At 57.1% G+C, this 19,441-nt stretch overlaps 2 protein-coding genes across 3 annotated transcripts in view; one reads left to right on the top strand and one right to left on the bottom strand.

The window, feature by feature from the left end:
* Positions 1-3,506, top strand: part of SLC6A7 (solute carrier family 6 member 7) — a 17,096-nt gene extending 13,590 nt beyond the window's left edge. Inside the window, exons 12-14 of the mRNA XM_006104482.3 lie at positions 21-127; positions 689-856; positions 3,297-3,506. Coding sequence (XP_006104544.1) covers positions 21-127; positions 689-856; positions 3,297-3,506 — 485 coding nt within the window. The remainder of the gene's footprint in view (positions 1-20; positions 128-688; positions 857-3,296) is intronic.
* An 11,268-nt stretch (positions 3,507-14,774) lies between these two features.
* Positions 14,775-19,441, bottom strand: part of CAMK2A (calcium/calmodulin dependent protein kinase II alpha) — a 57,689-nt gene continuing 53,022 nt past the window's right edge. Inside the window, exons 17-19 of one of the 2 annotated variants that reach the window (XM_006104478.3) lie at positions 19,144-19,238; positions 15,207-15,435; positions 14,775-14,973 (exon numbers count right to left, since the gene is read on the bottom strand). In XM_006104478.3, the coding sequence (XP_006104540.1) occupies positions 14,970-14,973; positions 15,207-15,435; positions 19,144-19,238 (328 nt within the window). In that variant the 3' untranslated portion in view covers positions 14,775-14,969. Of the gene's footprint in view, positions 14,974-15,202; positions 15,436-19,143; positions 19,239-19,441 lie in introns of those variants that run through there. The other variant, XM_023745747.1, reaches the window with a different exon arrangement.

Here is a 19,441-nt window from a genome sequence, read left to right as displayed (position 1 = left end):
CCATGCTCCTCTCCTCCCAGGTGCAGGCATCCAGAGGTTCTGCCGGGACATCCATATGATGCTGGGCTTCAAGCCGGGCCTCTACTTCAGGGCCTGCTGGCTGTTCCTGACCCCGGCCACCCTCCTGGTAACTGGGGTGGGTGGGAGGGCTGCTGGCTGGGGCCCAGGGCTGAGAGCAGGGCCCCTCTGGGCATTCAGTCTGGTAGGGCTGAGGGGTGGGCTGGGCACCAGGATCGGGTCTGCTCTCCTCCCCCGAGATGCCCCCAGCCTTTGTGTCTGTGCTGGGCCTAGTCCTCAGTTTGGTTGGCAAAATGAATGCGGCTTTCTCAGGCCTCTGGGCCTTAGGTTGGGCCTTGAAGCTCTCCTTTTTCAGCCGTGGGGTGGGAGCAGGTCAGGGATAGACCATCTCAGCAATTAGGGTTCTTCAGAGCTGGGCTGTCTCAGGCCTGGGCATCGGGTGAGCTTAGCAGAGCTAGCTCAGGCTCCAAAACAAAGATGGACCATCACAGGTTCTGGCACCACGTAGGGCTGGGCTATCTCAGACACTGGGTGTCTCGGCTGGGCTGTCTCAGGCTTTGGGATGGCCCTGGGCTGGGCTTTCTCAGGCCTTAAGGTAGCTGGGACCCGGGCTATCCTAAGCCCTGGGGCCAGAAGGCGCACTGTGATGCTGGGAGCCCCCTCCCTGCAGGCCCTGCTGGTGTATAGCATCGTCAAGTACCAGCCCTCCGAGTACGGCAGCTACCGCTTCCCAGCCTGGGCGGAGCTGCTGGGCATCCTGATGGGCCTGCTGTCCTGCCTCCTGATCCCAGCCGGCATGGTGGTGGCTGTGCTTCGAGAGGAGGGCTCGCTCTGGGAGGTGAGTCGACCGCAACCTTGCCTGCCCTCAGCCTTCCCGACCTGTGGCCTGGCCCTGGCTCACCTGCTAAAACAGAAAAGATTTGCACCAATACCTGATCCAGGGCTTTGCAGGCTTCTTTCAAAAGCAGTTTTTCTAACCAGTACCCTGAGCTCTGAATCAGCTCAAACCTGTTTGGGCTGAGGTAGGCTTGCAGGCCTGCCCTGCGGCCCCTCATATCACACAGGGACTCTGGGGGCCACAATCCAAAGACCACCAATGTCAGCCAACGACTGCTTGTCTGGGGAGAGGACAAGGGACTTACCCCACAGTGAGTCAGGTAGGGTCAGGACATGAACTCTGGTCGCCAGCCCAGAGCTTCCCAAGGGACTCGGGGGCAGGAGGCAACAGAGGGGGGCTGTCTCCCTCCTCCTGTGTCCAGGAGCCCTGCTGTGGGGCTCCTGGGAAAGGGAGGATGGCCTGAGCCCTCCTCATGGCCAGGGCTTTGTGGAGAGACCCACGGGGATCTGCAAACCTCAGAAGAGGGGAGCAGTGACCCTTTGTGGGCGCATGGGCTTGCTGTGACACTGTGTGGTCACGGAGAGATCCTGCCCCCCTCTGAGCCTCAGGGTGCCCTCTTTATACTGAGCCCTTCACCTCTGAGGCCATGGGCGTGGAGTCCTCTGGTGGCAAGAGGCTGTCATAGTGAGCAGAGCTGAATGAGCCTGCAGGCCAGCAGAGAGAGCCTGGGGACCCCACCTCCTACCCCCGCACCCCATCAGAGATGTGTGGGTCCAGCTAGTACTGCCTAATGAGAGCCAATTGTGAAATATTCGGGAATGTCGTTAGCCACTTGTCAAAACGTTGATAGCTTGAGGACACTGGTGGGAATAGTTGCACCACTGAACTTGACTACACACCAGGCCTCCTGTACCCTCACCCTCCTCCCCAGCCTGCTTACCAGCACACTACCCCCCACTCCCCATACAGCGGCACTGCCCTTCAGCGTCCCTCAGGGGGCTCAGAGCCCTTTCCTGGCAGAAGTGGGTTGTGACTGCTCTGCCCAGACCACAGGGGTCCTGGAGTCCAGCCACTGCTCTGCCTCCAGCTGCTGTGTGACTGGGGGCAAACCCCTTGCCTTCTCTGAACCTCAGGAGCCGCACTCGTGCTACTATAGAAAACGCGTCTCCTTGCTTGAGAGCCAGGGTGTCTGTACAGGGAAGGAGGAAGAGGGGTTGCGCAGGTGAAGGGCTCCAGTCCCCCCGGAAGGTTATGGTTCCCAAGCCTTGCTCTGCTGCCCCAGCTGCCCACAGCCGGTTGGAGAGGCATGTCGTTGGGGGGCGGGGGGGCACTGCAGAAGAGTCATTGTCCAGCTCCAGAGTGACGCCTTCAGAGACCAGGGCTTCCAGCCCTGACAGACACCTGCCTAACTTGACAAGGTGATCGGGATGGAAGATAAGGGGAGAGCGTTCCAGGCAGAAAAACAATTAGTGCAGAGGCCAGAGGCAGGACGGGCTGGCATATTTAGGGACAGCAAGGAGGTCAGTGTGACTGGATCAGGGAGGGTAGAGGGAGAGTGGCAGGAGGAAGTCAGGGAGGAAGACAGGGGCCAGGACACGGAGGCCGTGACGAGCACTTAGGATTTCATTCCAAGTGAGGTGCCAAGCCATTGGCAGGTTTCTGAGCAGCGGGGTGACATGCTCTTTGTAGATTTTAGTAAGTGTCGCCATGTTTGAGTGCAGAGCCGTGCCAGGCCCTGGGCTGAGGGCATGGCATACGTTCTCGCCTCTGAACCTGCACCCCCTGGGCTCCACTTACTGTCGGTTGCTTTTCCTCCTTGGAGAGTCTGGGGCCCTTTTTCCTGGCAGGGCAGAGGGCTTCCAAAATGTGGTTTGGGGAAGAAGGAACCTAGAATGTCCAGGCTTACTCATCCTCGTAGTCAGCTTCCTCCTTCCTTGGAAATGGGGCCTCGGAGCGGGAAAGGTCAGACACCAGAGTCCGAATGAGGCCGAGTGGAAGGTCAGAGCTAATTCCTGCCTCAGTTCTCCAGTCCACGGCTCTTTCCCCAAAGCTGCCAGCTCCTTAGTACGGAGCATTTTAGGGAAAGGGACCCAGGGCCACACAGCCATAACCAGAGCCACCGTTTCCTGGGCCTTACCCTGCACAGCAACCCTAACTGGCATCCCGAGTCCCAGTTACGAGGAAACAGCTTACATGCTGTGCCCAAAGGCCACCCAGCCTGAGAGTGGCAGGCAGAGCACGAGTCTCATCCAGGCATGTGACTCAGTCCCCAGGGCGGGTAACAGCACCCCCATCCCCGGGTTGTTGCAAGGACTAACCCAGGGGATGTGGAAGGTCTTTGCTGGGTGCTGGGTGCCGGGTGCCGGGTGCCGGGTGCTGGGCCCCAGGACGCACTGCTCGAGCTCGGGCTGTTTCCACCGCTGTCTTTGCTCCGCTGCAGAGGCTCCAGCAGGCCAGCCGGCCGGCCATGGACTGGGGCCCGTCGTTGGAGGAGAACCGGACAGGCATGTACGTGGCCACGCTGCCAGGCAGCCAGTCGCCCAAGCCGCTGATGGTGCACATGCGCAAGTACGGGGGCATCACCAGCTTCGAGAACACCGCCATCGAGGTGGACCGAGAGATTGCCGAGGAGGAGGAGTCCATCATGTGAGGCAGGAAGCAGGTGGACAGGAGGTCCTGCCCCAGTGCAAAGGCAGCCGCGACCTCTGGGGTTCTGGGAGGCCTGAGGCTGTGGGAGGTTGCCATGGTGTTGCCAGTCCTCAATGCAAGTCCTTCTTTGTGGTCTCTGCCTCCCCTGAAACCTCCATCTACCCCCTACACACACACACACACACACACACACACACATTCCAAGCTGAGAATGATCTGGCTCAGCCCTCACTTCACAGATGGATAAACCGAGGCCAGGGAGGAGGACTTGCCTGAGGTCTCATGGCAGAGGGGACTGAACCCCAGGCCTCCTGACCAGCCAGCTCCCTTTCTCTTGTGGCAGCTGGCACTACCCTCTCATCTGTGTCCAGGGCACAGGCCCCTCCCTTTTCTCAGGGAGCCTGCCCCCAAGCCTTCCACACAGCCAGAACCTTGAGCAGGCAGACACTCAAGGTGTCTGGAGGCCCATCGGGCCCCGGGCATCGAGGGTTAACAAGTCGAGTAGGAGAAAGATCCCTCCTGGTTCGTGTGTGCAGGTCAGGTTTCCTGGAGGGTGGGCAAGTTGGAAAGAGAGGAAGAGGAAGGCAGGGTGGGGAAGGCCTCTGGGAAGGGGCTGACCCTGCCGGAGTAGAGATCAGCCTGTAGCCTCTTCCTCCTGCCCCGGGTCCAGGAGGAGGTCAAGAGCTGAGGAGCAGGAAGAGTGGCAGGAGAAGAAGGTTCTAGGTAACAAGGTCTAAGTAAGGATGAGGAATATTGGGGAGGGGATACGGGGTGGGCAAGGGATTGGCACGATCTGTGTGCTTTAGAAAGAATGCTGTTCTGGGTCAGTGTGCAGAGTGGTTAGAGGGGACGGGGTGGAGGTGAGAGGCCTGTGGAGGACAGGCAAGAGGGGCTGGTGGCCCAGGCAAGGGTGATGGAGGTCACCCGAGCATGAGGGTGGAGATAGCAGAAGGCAGCTGACACCGCAGGCCTGGGGCCAGAAGCCTTGGTATCTTCAATCCCCAGGCACGGAGGGGCTGCCCTGGGTCCCTCCTTCCCTGAGAGAGGAGGGTGGGGGGTGGAAATGCCTGAGCAGGTCTGCACACGGCGATCTCCCCACCAGTGGGGCACGGCCCCCACGTGCAGCTACGCCGGCCTCCGCGCCCGTCTCTCTCCTGGTGTCTCCCCAACCCATCTGTGTTCTGTTGGTTACTTGTTAATAAAACCCAATGAGGTCACCCTCCTTACCCTGCCTCCTTATTGCAGAGCCAGGAGGTGGGCAGCACAGGCCTTCCAGCGCCATTGCTCAGATGAGGAGATGGAGGCTCAGCTGCCTCCTGTCCTGGCTCTCCTGGCTTCTCTCCTGACACCCTGTTTCTCTATGGCAGTGGTAGGTGGGTGGGGCTGACGAAGGATGATGAAGAAGGTGAGGAAAGCCCCGAAAGACCACTTGGTTCTCCATTATACACACGAACAAGCCCAGGCCCCCGGTCAGGGTTACTCAGCTGAGACTGGCAGAGCTGGGGCCGAACCAGGACCTGCAGCATGTCCTCTCCCTCCAGCGGCTCTGCCTTCCAGGCAGGGGAAGCTGGAGCTGGGAGACCAGGGTCGGGAGGAGCCAAGAGTTTCCCAGGCTGGAAGAATGTCCTGGCTCTCCCCCCCCACCCCCCTCCTGGCGGGACCTGCCATATAAAAGAGCCCAGAGCCTTTCAAATGCGAGGCCCAGGTGTTCTCAAAGACTTTGATTGGGGGTGGACAGGAAGGGCCTGCATGCTGCATGTTTCGGATATTAATAAATTTCCCCTAACAAAGGGCCAGGCCCCCCTCCCACTCCTCTTTGTTTGGGGCTTTAGGTGGGGGAAGAGAGATGGGTTTGCTAATTTGCAGAGGATGTAAGAATGGACTTCACAATTCAGCGGGCTTCTCCCCACACCCAGGGGGTAGGCTCCGGCCTTGCTGACAGAGCCCCTGGCGTCAGCCCTGAGAGTGACCCTGTCCCGGTGCCTGTCCCTGGCCCTCCCCACCAGCTCTCAGACAGACTCTAGGCCGCCATGGCCTTGCTTGTCCTCCTTACACAGATGCATATTGGGAGTCAGGAACGGAAGATCCTAGAAGTCTAGGCTTCTCCCTGGATTCTGAGTCTGCAATTGGAGCACCCTAGGCGTCTGGACCACTCCCAGCTTCACCTCTCCCTGCCTCATCTCCCTGACTTGCTTCCTCCTGCCTCCCTTCCCCCTGCTCACTGTGCTGGGCCTGTGGTTCCTGGACTGCCCTCCCTGGCCCAGTCCTCCAGGCTGTCCTGCTTTTCCCATTTCCGCTGCTCCCAGACAGCCCGGCCTACCGCACTGCCCTTCCCTCCCTCTGCCGCCCGCACCGTCTCCCAGCTGCGCCCCTCCCAGTCCTCAGTGGGAGCTGACTAGGGACCAGGGACCCCCAGCTAGAGGACTCCACGGCAGCACAGTGGGCACCTGAAAGGAAGCACAGCCCTGTCTGGAGTGAAGTTCAGCCAGGGATCCTGGACGGTCCTAACAGGGGATGAAACCCAGTGCCTTCAGGGCCAGGCGGGGAGCCCAGGGGAGCAAGGCTATAGGTGTGAGCAAGTGAGGGAGGCCTGCCTCTCTTAAGAGAGGTTACCCTCAGAAGTGTGGGCCCAGGTTGTAAGATATCAAGATGTACAGCGGCATGGCTCAGTTAGGGCCTCCTGTCGGCCACTCTGCAGTCTTAGGGGATCAGCAGCCAGAGGGGCAGGGCTTGTCCCAGGGCTCCCCACCCAATTCAGTGCTCTGGTCTCCTCGGCTAATCTCTGCAATCATAGTCCCTTGACCTTGAGAGGAGGCAGCTCTGGGCCTGCTGGGTGTGGTGGGGGGTGCCCTGGGCCCTTCATTCCTGTTCTGGGGCTCGTCAGAGAAGGTGGTCTCTTGGGCGGTGCTGGAAAGCGCTGAGATCCGTAATCACTTCCAACCCACGATCTGAGAGCAAACGTGGGGGGAGGGGAGAGAGGGGAGGAGCACCTTATCATTAGGGCCAGCCACATTCCCAAGGTCAAGTGAGGGTCAACAGACAAAACCAGGGGACACAAGGGTTAGTGTTTGATCCTCAGTAGGCTCTGCCTCAGGTGTTCCTCTCCACGGCCCGGCCAAGTTCATCTGCATGGTATCCTGAGCAGGCCTAGGCTCCTGACCCAGGGTCTTCCCCATCCACCCATGGGAATCCTGCCATTCTTGTAGGTCTTGAGTCCATATACCCTCCATTCCCACTAGGTGTGAACATGGACTCCTAGAGTCTTGGGCTGGGGGCAGGGGGAGCGGGCTGGCTCAGTCCTCCCTCTGGTGAGTCCTGACAGCCCAGCCCGCCTGCACAGGGCGCTGGAACTCACCACCTTCTGAGACGACCCATTTTATTTCCAGGCAGTTAAGGCTCTTATCATGCTCCTTGGACCCCACAGGGCTTGGGGGCAGGGAGCGCAGGCTGCTCAGCCACACAGGCCCCGGCTCATTCCTGGCTCTGCCCCTCCCTGCCTGTGTGTCCTTGGGGACCCACAATGCCAGTTCACAGCTTTGCACACAGCCCCATCACGCTGAAAGCAGCTTGCTGGTGGCTCTAGAGACCGCCAGCAAAGAGTTAAGATGTTCCCAGTCCCTCTGAATTCCACGTGACCCTGGGTTGCTGAGCCTTCAGGTCTGCGGTGGACGCTCTTCTCCAGACTCATTTTTTGCTGGTGGCTCATGGAAAGTTTGGCTCCTTGAGCTTCAGGCCACTCCCTCTGGGGCTGAGGCCTCGCTGACGCTGGCCCTGCCCTGGGAGGGCGTCCATGGCTGCCCTCCCTCCCTCCAGCACCCCCTTGCTCATCTCCGCCTGACCTTCTCCCCCAGGACAGAGCAGCAGCCTGCCCCACTGGCCACTCAAAGGCCTCCTCCCTACACTCCCTCCAAGATTACTTTTATTTGGGGGAAAGGATGCCTTTTCCCGTGAAGTCCACAGCATCTCTGAGCTGCATCTCTTCGAGAGTTGTAGCAGGTAGGTGCCGAGGCCAACTTGGACATCACCTGTCTGGGATCCTCTGCTCAAAAACTGATCAGAGTGCTTAGAGAGAAACACGCCATATAGAAACCCTCCGGGTGGGTTTCTCATGAGCCTGCTGGCCCTTGTTTAGATAAAGAAACTGTCCTAGTCCATTTTGCTCAGTGGTTAGAGTGGCAACTCTCAGACTGAAGGGTTGAGGGTTCCGTTCTGGCTGAGGGTACATACCTCTGATGCAGGCTCGATCCCCGGCTCCTCTCGGGGTGCGTGTGGGAGGCAGCCTGTCGATGTGTCTCTCTCACATCAATGTTTCTCTCTCTCTGTCTCTTCCCCTCCCTTCTACTTTCTCTAAAAATCAATGGGGAAAAAAATATATATCTTAGAGTGAGGATTAACAACAACAAAAAAGAAAAAGAAAGAAACTGAGACCCATCTCCTGCCTCCAGCCAACCCAGCAGAAGGAGGGCAGGAGTGGTGTTGCTTTGAGCCAGAAACAGCCAAGATAGAGGCCCAGGGCTTGCCGGCACCTTTCGGTTCCATGACAAGGTGCCTTGGAAGCAGGGCCTCAGTGTGTCCATCTGTAATGAATGGACAGAAACAGTGTGCCCCATAGAGGTGCCTGGGGGAAGAGCCGTGGACAGAAGGGAGCCACCTGCCCAATTCAGCCTTCTGCTAGAGCCCATCATGGAGGGCTGCAGGGGGAGCAGAGCCCCTACTCTGAAGCTGGACTCGGGGGTTGGCTCCTCTTGCCAGGTGGAGTTAATGGTTAGGGGCCCTGTGGTTTCTCTGGGGAGCCTGGAAACCCTGCCAAACCAGGAGGATATGGGAGTGGGACAGCAATAAAACCCTCTGGGCCCCAAGCATCACTTTGACCTTGACTCTGCTGACCCGAGGTCAGGGTCTCAGCTATGGGGCTTTGGGGTGGCTCGGGAGTCAGAGGCAGGGGAGGGGCCTATGGTCAATATTGACCTAGCTGAGTCAGGAGAGCGCCATGGGGAAGCGGGAAGGCTGGGGTGGGGCTTGCCGATAACTGGATCTTCCAGCTCCAGTGTGACTGTGGGAACTGGGGAAGGGGGTGCTTAGAATTCCCAAACAGGGTGCTTACTAAAACTACAGCTGCCTGGAGCCCTGCCCAGCCGTCACATAGCCTACTCTCTAAGGGTAGGGCCTAAAACATCTGTATTTTTAGCAAACTCCTGGGACGACTCTGTGGCAGCCAGCCCAGTTCCCGTATTTGGGGACACGGGTTCAACCCCATTGTAGTAATAATGAGGAAACTGAGATCCAGAGAGGGAAAGTAACTCACCCAAGGGCACACGGTGGGGGGCGGGGGTTGATGATAATTCCCCCCTTTTCTTGAGGGGAAGGAATAGTCTACCTCTAGACAGCTCTATCCACCCCCAGCTGTGGCGCAGGGCCCAGGAAGGGATGGCGGGGCCAGGCTGCCCAGGGGGAAGTGGCCTCTGAGACCTTGGCAGGCCCAGGTGGAGAAGGAAGGGTGGGGCTTGGCCCCGGGGGAAGGACAGGAGAGGAGGCCATTCCCACAGGACTGGGCCTGCTCGGCCTTGCCCTGTGCAAACACTCCCAGAACCTGCTGGGGGGTGTTTCCTAAAAGATTTACTAGGGCCTCAGGGTGGGGAAGGCCGTCTCCGTTGCTGGGGACCCACCCGTGCCCTGGAAAGGCATGCCCTCAGCACAGTAGGTTGGGGCACACTTCTGGCCTTCCTCAGCCTCCTCCCCAGCCCCTTCTCCCTGACCCCTCAGCCTTTGCCTCCACTCTCCCCCACATGCCAACCTATCCAGCACCTGCACAAAGCCCCCCAGGACCCCCAGCTGCTGCCACGCGCTTCCTGCTGCTTCTGGCTTCCACACACTTTGCACCTCCAGGTCCAGCCCCCGTCCCTACCTGCCCTGAGTTCTGGGCTCTGCATGGCTCATGCTTACTGGGCTGGGGTCAGGGATTTCTGGGACAGGGGCCCAGTTGGCTGCAGCCTGGAACTTAGAATGGCCAAGAGTCAGAATCTCACTTCCCTCCCTCACATGTGGGGCCATCTTGGGCTGGTTCCTTCACCGTCTGCACCACAGGCTCCTCATTCATGGGGTGAAGAGAACAGTCATGCCCAGTAGAGGGTGAGAGCTCACATAAAGGAAGGAGGGTGTGCAGATGTTATTGCAGAGGTGGGAGTAAAGCTCAAGCCCCCACAGCAGCCAGTTCTCCTTCATTCCAGCAGCAGAGATCTGCCAGGGGTCTCCTCCGTGTAAGAGTGACGACACCTGCTGCAGGTGGCCTGAGCCTGGATGAGATGCTGTCGAGACTTCAAGGAGTGCATAGGTTGGCAGATGCTTGCTAAGGTGACTTCAAACCAGAGGGCTGTGCCCTAATTGGTTTGGCTCAGTGGATAGAGCGTCGTCCTGTGGACTGAAAGGTCCCAGGTTCGGTTCCGGTCAAGGGCATGTACCTTGGTTGCAGGCACATCTCCAGTAGGAGGTGTGAGGAGGCAGCTGATTGATGTTTCTCTCTCATCGATGTTTTTGGCTCTCTATCCCTCTCCCTTCCTCTCTGTAAAAAATCAATAAAATATAAAAAACAAACAAATAAACAGAGGGCTGTGTGAGGTGGTAGAGGAGCCATGGAAGCCCATAGAAGGACCTACCCCGGTGTGTGTTGGGAGAGAAGGGGAGACTTCCCCAAGAAGATACCAGAGCTGTGTCCTGAGGGCAAGGAGGTGTTGGGCTGAGCAGGAGAACGCGGGGTAACCAGCCATCCGCAGTGGGTTTGGAGCACATGGGCAGTGAGGAGGTGGAGACGGGGGTGTAGACAACTGAGACATGAGGCAATAGCTGGAAGGGACAAATGAGTTCCTAAGAACCCCAGTCACTATGTGCTGGCTGCCCGGAGACGAGACCGGGAAACGGGCCAGGGCAGGGAGATCCTGGAGGAAGTGGAACCCACCCCTGGAGCCCTGACTGTCTTGCGAGAAGCCTTTGCCTCTGAGTCTCATTGTCTTCATCTTCAGAACAGGGCTGTTGTGGCTGGGACAAGAGGTGTGGTGAGAGGCCTGTGAACTATACAAGGTCATGCTCCATTAGCTAATAATAGAGTTTTAAGTGGAGCTGGCACTGTCGGAGAGTTAAAGGTCAACTGGGAGCGCCCAGAGCACAGTAGCCCCACAGGGCCCAGGACATCCTGTAACCTGCTCCTGTGCTTCCACCTGCTGGCAAGTGTCTGCAATGGCACCCCCAGCCTCAAACCCTGCCTTCTGCCCAGGCGGCAGATCCAGGGCTCATGAAGGCAGAGCTGGGCGGCCTGGCACTAAGATTTGCAGGCTCCAGGGCAAGAGTGTCAGCGGAAGCCCCCAAGCCCCTCTGCAATCAGCCTTGGCCTCTGCTGTCACTGAGAAGGTCCTCAGGTGTGTGCTAGGGGCACATGCCCATGACACGCCCCCTGGCCACCCCACATAGCAGCAGTGAGGGTAGACCCAGAAAGTGGCTGGTGCAAACATTCTGGAACCCCGGGACACCAGGAGCATGAGCAAGAGGGGACTGTGGACTCCAGAAGGCGCATTCCCTGGTCCTGTGGAATCTACACCTCTTAGGGGACATGGCTTAGAGCGACCAACCCATCTGGTTTGCCCAAGACTGTCCCAGGCTTAGCACTGAAAATCCCTGCCTGCAAACCAGGATGGTGGATCACCAAAGCCTCTGCATTACCCGCTGGCTCAGTCTGGGCATCTTGGGCTCAAGGAACCGAACTGGCCTCAAATGTGGCCTCAAATGGGCCAGTGGAACCTCTCACGCCTTCCCTCTGTCCAGCCCCAAGGCCCCTGTCCCCATGCACTCTGTCCACAGATAGTTTGTGGGTAAAAAGACCCTTGTCCAATTCAGTCTCCAGGGGCTCTGAGGCCTGGGGCTTGTCTGTGAGAAAAGAATGGGTGGGAAGGGACTTCTGGAACAACCTCCTCGTTATACAAGGAACCAAGGAACCCAGGCCTGGAAGAGAAGAGCCTCCCCCCAGGCCCCCGAGGGAGACTTCGCTGTTGGCTCCTTAGAGCAACCCCTTTGCTTTTGTTAAGGGCCCCCAGGTGCCTGAGAGCCCCATCCCTGTCTCTAAGGTTGTGGCATGTGGCCCAGGCATAATGTCCCAGTGATTGGCTCAGCCTTGAGTATGTGACCAAGTTGGTCCAATCACAATGAAGGCCTGGGTGTTCATTTTGCATCTAGGAAGATCCAGAACAGGAAACAACCTCCCGGTGTGTGCTCGACTCAGACAGGGAGACAGCCTGCACAGAAGTTTGTAGCTATTTATTGCACTGAAAACACCAAGAATAAAACAGACGCCCCTCCTTCCCCCCCTCCCCCCCAATAGCAGAAAGTTTGAGCAGTGGTCATTCAAGTTCACAGCCACATATTTTTAAAAACAGAAAAGAAAAGAAAAAAAAAGAAAGAACTGAAACAAAACCCCAAACAAATAGTAACAAAGAAACCAGCATGGGGAGCCTGGCAAACACATCCCCCCAGAGGGTCTTCCCATGAAGGGAGACGGGAGGCCATGGTCAGGGTTAGCGCCACGTGGGCACGAACCCGGGAGAATGCTTTCCTGTAAACGTGTTTGCATGCTGGGACCTAGGCCTTGTCTTAGGTCTGGATTTTTTGCATCTATAGGATGTTTGGAAGGAGCACAGAGCTGACTGTGTTTGGGGGAGGGAGGGGCATGGGCTCTGGGCTGCGTGGTCCGTCTGTCTCCCCTGCCTGCTGCCTCAGGATCACACGGGTGCCAGTGCCGGTGCCCTGCAGTCCACACCAGCTGGCCGCCCACCTACCCGCAGGCGAGGCCTTCACACTGGGGCCATCTCAGCCTGCGGTAGGGACCTGCCTCCACTTCCCTGGTACTTGGAGAGGGACATGGTGGGCAGGAAGTGTGTTAACAAATGGGAAGCGGGACCTCGGCGTCCTCCAGCTCAGTTTCCTCTGGTGGGAAAGTGGGGACCAGAGCGGGGAAAGGGTTTCCCGGGGTCACACTGCAAGTCTGGCCAGAGCTGGGAATGGAATCCCAATGGCCCCCAAACCACAGCTCTTGCCCCACCCCCGCAGTCCACCACTGATAAGCAGTTGACAGGCACGAAAGAGGAGAATGAGCGGGCAGGCGGGGGAGGGGACTGGCCAGGCTCAGAACGGAACGGGAGTCCAGCCAGTGCCTAACCCCGTCGATTGTGCCACCCCATTCGATTCTCCCATCAGCCCTGCAACACAGGCCGGGCAGGAATACTTAACCCCTATCACTGATGGGGAAACCAGGCCTGAGGAAGGGACCAGAATTGGCCTTGATGGCTGCAGCATCCCCGGGAAGGCCACACCTCTGGCTTGGGCATGGCTGTGGGAGCTGGCAGCTCACAGGGAGGCAGGCCTCTGCTGCTGGGATGCTGGGATCAGTGGGCCTTACTGGGAAACCTCTGGGCCTGGGGCAAGCCAGTGCCCACCCTTGGGCCTCGGCAGCAGGGTCTCTACCAAGAATAGAGGCCAGTGATCGACCAGTTTGGAGACCAGGAGGCCTGGGCAGCCTCTTGACTGGCCTGTGGCCCCAGCCTGCCTGCCTCACCTGTCCCCAGGGCGTCAGCAACTGAGAGAAGAGCCCGCCCTCGGGGAAAACGCAGAAAGGTCTGGATCAAATATCCCCATCAGTCCTGCTCCACCCACCACCCAGGACTCCCGGGAGGTTTGGGGGAATCAGTGCCTCCTCTAAGCCTTGGGGATGCGGCTCGTCCTCCCCTAAATCCTCCAGAGGGGACAATATCTCATGCTGGCAAAACACGGCCACACAGAGGCCAGAAGCACAGAGAGGCAGCAACATATTTCCGAGTCGGACGCTGAGAATACAACCTCTATTTTTTTTTTTTGTCCAAAACATGTAGATTGGTTTTGCTGTGATTTTTCTTCTTTTCTGTTTTTTTTCAACATACTTACTGCATATAAAGTCATGCAAAGAAAATAGTGCAGACAGTAGATCCTAGTGGGTGTGCCAAGGCCTTCCACATCAGAGTCAGTCCCAGGGAAGAGGGCAAGAGCAAGGAAAAGAAAAAAGGAGGGAGCGATGCGAACCCACGGCTGCAAGACGAGGCGTGGAGAGTAGACATTCCGGTGGCCGGCGTGGACCAGCAGACACCGAGGGGTGGGTGATGAAGACACGTGCTCAGGGTCCTCCGCCAGAGACGGGTGAGGACGCTGGGGGTGGCACACAGAGGAGCTGGGATGAAAGGTTGGGAAGCGTGGTCGTGAGGACTCCCGTTTGGGAGGCAAGCAAAGAAAAGTCCAGCTATTTCCATCCTGAAAACCTCCCCCAGGCTCTCGGCCCCCATTCACTGTGTCTTATCAGCACTGACATCTGATTCCGTCCTGAAAAGAACCTTGGGACCAAAATTTCGGTGAGGTCCTCCTCGCTGAGGCTGGGGATCCACTGGTGACAAAGTCCATCTCAGAGGTGACATTGAAAAATAAATAAATAAACGAACAGGAAAAAAGCTACCCCTCTGTCCTCTTCCCACCTCCCTTCCCAACCCAACCCAACCCAACCCTCTTACAATAATGGAGAGGTCTAGTTATTACATAAATATCAGTGAACGTGAGATCCATTTACGAAACACACGGGAGTTTGGCTATAAAAAGGCATGCGGTCCAAGTAGAAGTGATAACCTAGATGTTGCTTTCTTTTGCCCCCAAGAAGCAATCAGGTTTTCTCCCTCAGATATGATGGAGCTGGAATTCCCCGGGCCCGATGGAGGGTGGAATGGGTGGTCAGCGATGGAGGTAAACATCAGAGAAGGAAGAAGGAGAAGAGTGGGGGCACCCTGAGAGGATCGCGCTCCCCACACTGAGGGAGAAGTGTCAGGCGGGGGCCTGGAGGCCAGGACGGGACGGGAAGGGAGAGGAGTGAGGGAGGCAGTCTGCAGCCGGAGGCTCCTGCCATCGGCTCCTCTCTCACTCTCTCCCACGGGGCAGGTGGGGGCAGGGGTGGCGGGTTCATCTGCCTTTCCCAGAGGAATCCTGGAAGAGGAGAGATCAGGGATCTCCTGACTCCCCAGCCCCTGGGGGAACACACAGCTGGGCATTCTGTAGCCAAGGCAAGTCAGGCCAATGGCAGCCAGGTGGGGGTCCTCAGGGCCAGCACCCAAGGCACCCGGGCCTGAGGAAGCTCCGCCCTGGCTGGTGACAGAGACTGAGACTGACAGGCGGCAGGGAGATGTGGCCATTTGCTCAGGGAGATGTGGCCATTTGCTCTGAAGACGTGATGGCTTTGTGGGTAGGTTTTCTTGATGCAGGTATGAAAGTGACGGTGGTGGTGGTGGTGGTGGGATGATGTGAGTGGGGGAATTCCAGCAAAATCCAAGGTGGGAGAACCAGCAGCGACATTCCACTGACGGACGGACGAGGATGAGCAGATATCTGCAGTACAGCGCCCCCGCCTGGCCCTTCAACTGTAAGACACAACAATGCGGTGGGTCATGCAGGTGCATCCGAGGTGCCCCATTCTCCTCCGGCACCCGCCCTGGCCTGCCTCCTCAGATGGAGGTAGCTACCACCTAAGGGACCCGCCCAGCTCTTCCCCTGGGACCTGCAGGCCTGGTCTCCTCCCGCGGTCCACCCGCCCCCATCCCATGGCCTCCCTTTAGATGGTCCTAATGACGAGGCAGGAAGGAGGGGCTCTTACTGGGGCAGGACAGAGGGCGCCCCCGATCTGTGGAAGTGGACAATCTGCCATTTGCCGTCCCGGCGGTGCCAGACGCGGGTCTCCTCCGACTGGGCCGTGCGGGGGATGCCGCCGGCGTCCAGGTACTGAGTGATACGGATGTAGGCGATGCAGGCTGACTCGTCGCCCATCAGATGGATGTGGGGGTTCAAAATGGTGGTGTGCACAGGCTTGCTGTTCCGGGACCACACTGCAGGCGGGGACGGGAGTGAGCAGAGCAGATGCAACTGAGGGACTTCTGCCTCGTGTCCTTCACTCCCCCAACTCCCAGCACATTCCCAGGGGAACCCCTCTGCCTGCCTCATCTCCGTGACAGGGCTCAGCCACCTGGATGTCAAGGCAGAACTCCTAGGTGACTAGGTCACATCCCCGCTTAGGGATGATGGATTTCAGACACCCTGACGTCTTCAAGCACAGGGAAATGGAATTTTAGAATCATAGTGTCTCAGACACAGAAAAAGAGAACTTAGATGATTATAGAATCAAATCAGTTGAGACCAGAGTCTCGAACCCGGATGCCTACAGAGGCCAGGCAAGTACATAAGTGAGGGGCTGGGCTGGGTACAAAATGCTAAATGACAACTGACCACTTGCCTCTGGGTGAGGGAGACAATAGCGAGTGGTGGACACTGGTGAATAGCTGACCACATTCCATCCACAGGGGGCGCCCTGTACACAGCTCCCCTAGAGGTTGCTATGTGAGTAACTGGGATCCCTGGTGCCACACTTTCTGACTTTTCAAGAGAATCAGGAAATCTGGATTTTTATGAGGAAATGTCTCATTTTTAATTATTGGCATCTAATTCAAGTTTAAAACGTCATGCAGGCCACATAAAACATGTGTGCAGTCCAGGTATGGCTTGTGGGCCCCTCATTGGACACCACTGCTCTCAACATGTAGAATGAAGGAAACTTGGGGAATATTAAGATTGTAGAACCTTAGACTCTTGGGATTGTAAGGATGGTATTTGCGGTTCGTAGGGTGAGGTCACGGAGCTTTCCAGAGTTAGAGAGAAATGCATAGCTCTTACAATCATAGGACTGACAAATGCATCTTTTGAAAGATCTGAAACATCTTTCTCTATGGAAAATAAAATATTAGCTATTATTATTATTATTATTAGTTATTTGATTCTAGGAATTCTTAATTTTTTCCAGCAAGATTGAAAACAAAAGCACAGAAAGATGATGATGACCCAGGGAGGGACTGGACAGGGTCTCGGGAATAACCCTTAGCTTTCCCTTCGTATAGCCCAAAGGTAGGCCCAAACCCCACAGAAAGCACACGTCCACCGTGGAGATGCCAGTTCAAGAATCTGTACTATTAAGAAGCCCCTGTCCCCTTCCCCACCCTCGCTGATTCTGATGCCCAGCCAGGTTTGTGAGTCACTGATTTCCTGAAAAATCTAAAATGTCTTCCTTTCCCCCGTGACTGTAGAAAGCCTCCAATAGTATCCACCCCTAATATTATAATCACACGCTACCCAGGCTTTGGATAAAGGACTCAAAATCACTGAGTCTTAGGTATGTAGACTAATGTAGCTTTACAATTCTGGACTCGTAGAGAGAATGTACAGCTTTTGTGTTGTAGGCTTGGGAGTGACCTCAGAGGTCAGAGGTCACCAGTGGCCCTCCTCCAAATGCAAGGAAGCCTCCGTAAGCATCCTTGACAGCATCCAGAGCTGAAGGTAGTCAAGGTGGTCTAGTTTAATGCGTCCATTTAGCAGATCTGGAAACTGAGGTCCAGAGAAGCAACCTGACTTGTTCTAAGCTGGGCCAGGTTTTGAAAGAAAAGCAGTAGAACCTAAAAGAAGTCAGTGTCTCTGTGGGACTGAATTAGAGCAATCTAGAACAATCCCAGGGGGGCAGACAGGGCTTTGCATTGCTGAGGGCACTGGGCCTTGATGTTGGTAACGAGGGCGGGGGTCCTGAGGGGTCTTCTCAAAGCAGCAACCACCCTGATGTTGTTTCTCTTGAATAGATTGGAGACTTTTAACATCTGCCGTGGTGGATAGCATGGGAGGAAGCCACCGGGGCCTCCAGCAGGAAAAGGCAGGGAGTAGAGTGGGACTCAGCCAGAAGCAGGCAGATACTCTGGGTCTTGCTCTCAGGGGTCCTGTGACGTGACCAGATGGTCAAGCTTAGAGTTTAGGGGGCTGGGGCGATGCCGCAGGCCAAGGGCTACACGAGCTTCTCTCTGTGTTCTTTTCCCTTGGCTCCCCAAGCCCTGAGAGTCAGCTCAGCCTGGTCTCTGCTCTGTGAAGGCTGGAGTACACACTGGGGAACCAGCACCCCCAGAGGACAAACCAGTAGAGAGATGGCCTCCGTGACCCCTCAGGGAGCTCTAGGGTGATGGGGACCGATTGGAGTGGGGGGCGGGGGGAGGAATCCAGCCACCTCTCTTCACATGAAAATTAAACTGCCATTGCTAGCCTTAAAGAATCAGAGTGTGACTGATCACAGAAAATGCAGCTGCTCTTCACAGCTTTCTGGGGTGCTCTTGAGCCCCTGTACCCTGTAAGACTCAGTCGGAGTGGGTGCAGGCAGCAGTGTCGAGCTGAAGGCCGCTGGTGCACAGAGCAGAGGGGCAGCACGTGGAAGGGAAGGGAAGGGAAGCACAGAGGAGGGGGCAGCACGTGGAAGGGAAGGGAAGGGAAGGGCGCTGCAGTGAGTCAGGACTGGGGTCTGCCACCGACTTTCTGGGTTCCTTTGGACACGTCACTTCCCCTCTCTGAGCCTCAGTTTCCCCTTCTGTGTGATGAAGAGCTGGACTAGATCCTACTTCAGCCACTTAAATACCTCCTTTATTTTAACCTACAACTGCCACCTATACTTCGTTAAAGTATTTCCTTAAACCGATCCACTTTAGTAATGGATATTTTAAAAGAAAACTTTCTAGCGCAGCCATTCGTGACAACCAGTATCACAGAACACAGTTTTAATAAGTCCAGCGGAAATGAAATGAAGCGCTGTAATCCTAGCTCCGCACTCCTGCCTGCAAGAGTCTGAGCCACTCTCTTTGATGAAGAGGGAAATTAGAAAGTGATACGGGGCGTCCAAGACAGACTAGCACCCAACTGAGTCTTTCCCCCTGATGGAGCCAGATGTACTGAAGGAGAATTTAGAATGGGACCAGCTTTCTCACTGTGAGGACCAATGTGGCTTGGAGCGGTGCCCACGTGCCCCGGAAATCATCGGGTGAAGCCTCAGTGGTACCTGCCTTCCCTTTGGAAGACCCTGGACATGTCACCTCCAAGGCCTTCCTCCGAGCCCCGAGCTGCGTGATCCTAACCTGCATGCGCTTTGGTTCATCCCTGTCTGACCCCTGGCCAAGGTGAGACACGGACACAGGCAGAAAGCACCCTGGGTCAGGCCCAGCCTCAGCCCCGACAGCCCCTGGTTGCAAAGCTGCCGGGTCTCTCCTGCAGGGGAGAGGCCCAGAGAGGACAGACATTCGGACAGAGACCCAGACAAACAGGCAGGGCACAGCAGTGTGAGCTCGGGGCCTCTCCTCTTCCCCACCCAGAGGGGGCACCTGCGTAACAACCCACAAGCCAGCTTGTGACCAGTTGGGCAGCTGGGGTGGTCCCAGGTGTCAAGATGACTATCAGTTGGATGTGTGCCCTCATGGGAAGGGTCGCGGGCAGGAGAGGGCTGGGAGGGCTTGTCATGCTTATCCCAGATCCCCATCCTCAGCCACAGGAGGGGCAGCTGGCAGTCGGGCAGACGAGGGTTAGGAGAGGGAACCAAGGTGGTACCAACCCCTGTCCACACGGGATCTTCCTCTTCGCTGGCTCCTGAGCCGCCCCGGGGCCCTGCCCGTCACCCTGCTGTGCCATCCGGCAGGACACGGAACGAGAGCAGACAACAGGCACCCCAGACAGAAGGAATTGCTCACGGTTTTCAAAATAGAATCGATGGAAGTCCAGGCCCTCGACCAGGTTCCCCAGGGCCTCGGGTTCGAAGGCTGTCATCCCGGGGTCACACATTTTCCTGGGGGAGGAAGTCAGAGGAAAGAGGGGCTGGGGCGGCCTCCCAGAGCCACCCTCTCATCCAGGGGCCTGGACCCACAGAGGGTGAGCCTGTCAAATTGGAGTAATTGCACCCGCCTCGCAAGATCAATGAGGCTGATGGATGGGGAAGGGGCTTGCGAACTGTGTAGTGTGGAGCATCGCTGACTGGCTGGTGCCATTTAG

The sequence above is a fragment of the Myotis lucifugus genome, unplaced genomic scaffold (assembly GCF_000147115.1).
Source record: "Myotis lucifugus unplaced genomic scaffold, Myoluc2.0 scaffold_576, whole genome shotgun sequence".
In the NCBI taxonomy this organism is placed as follows: domain Eukaryota; kingdom Metazoa; phylum Chordata; class Mammalia; order Chiroptera; family Vespertilionidae; genus Myotis; species Myotis lucifugus.
Note: the sequence above shows the minus strand (reverse complement) of the source record. Positions and strands in the feature narration are given on the sequence as shown.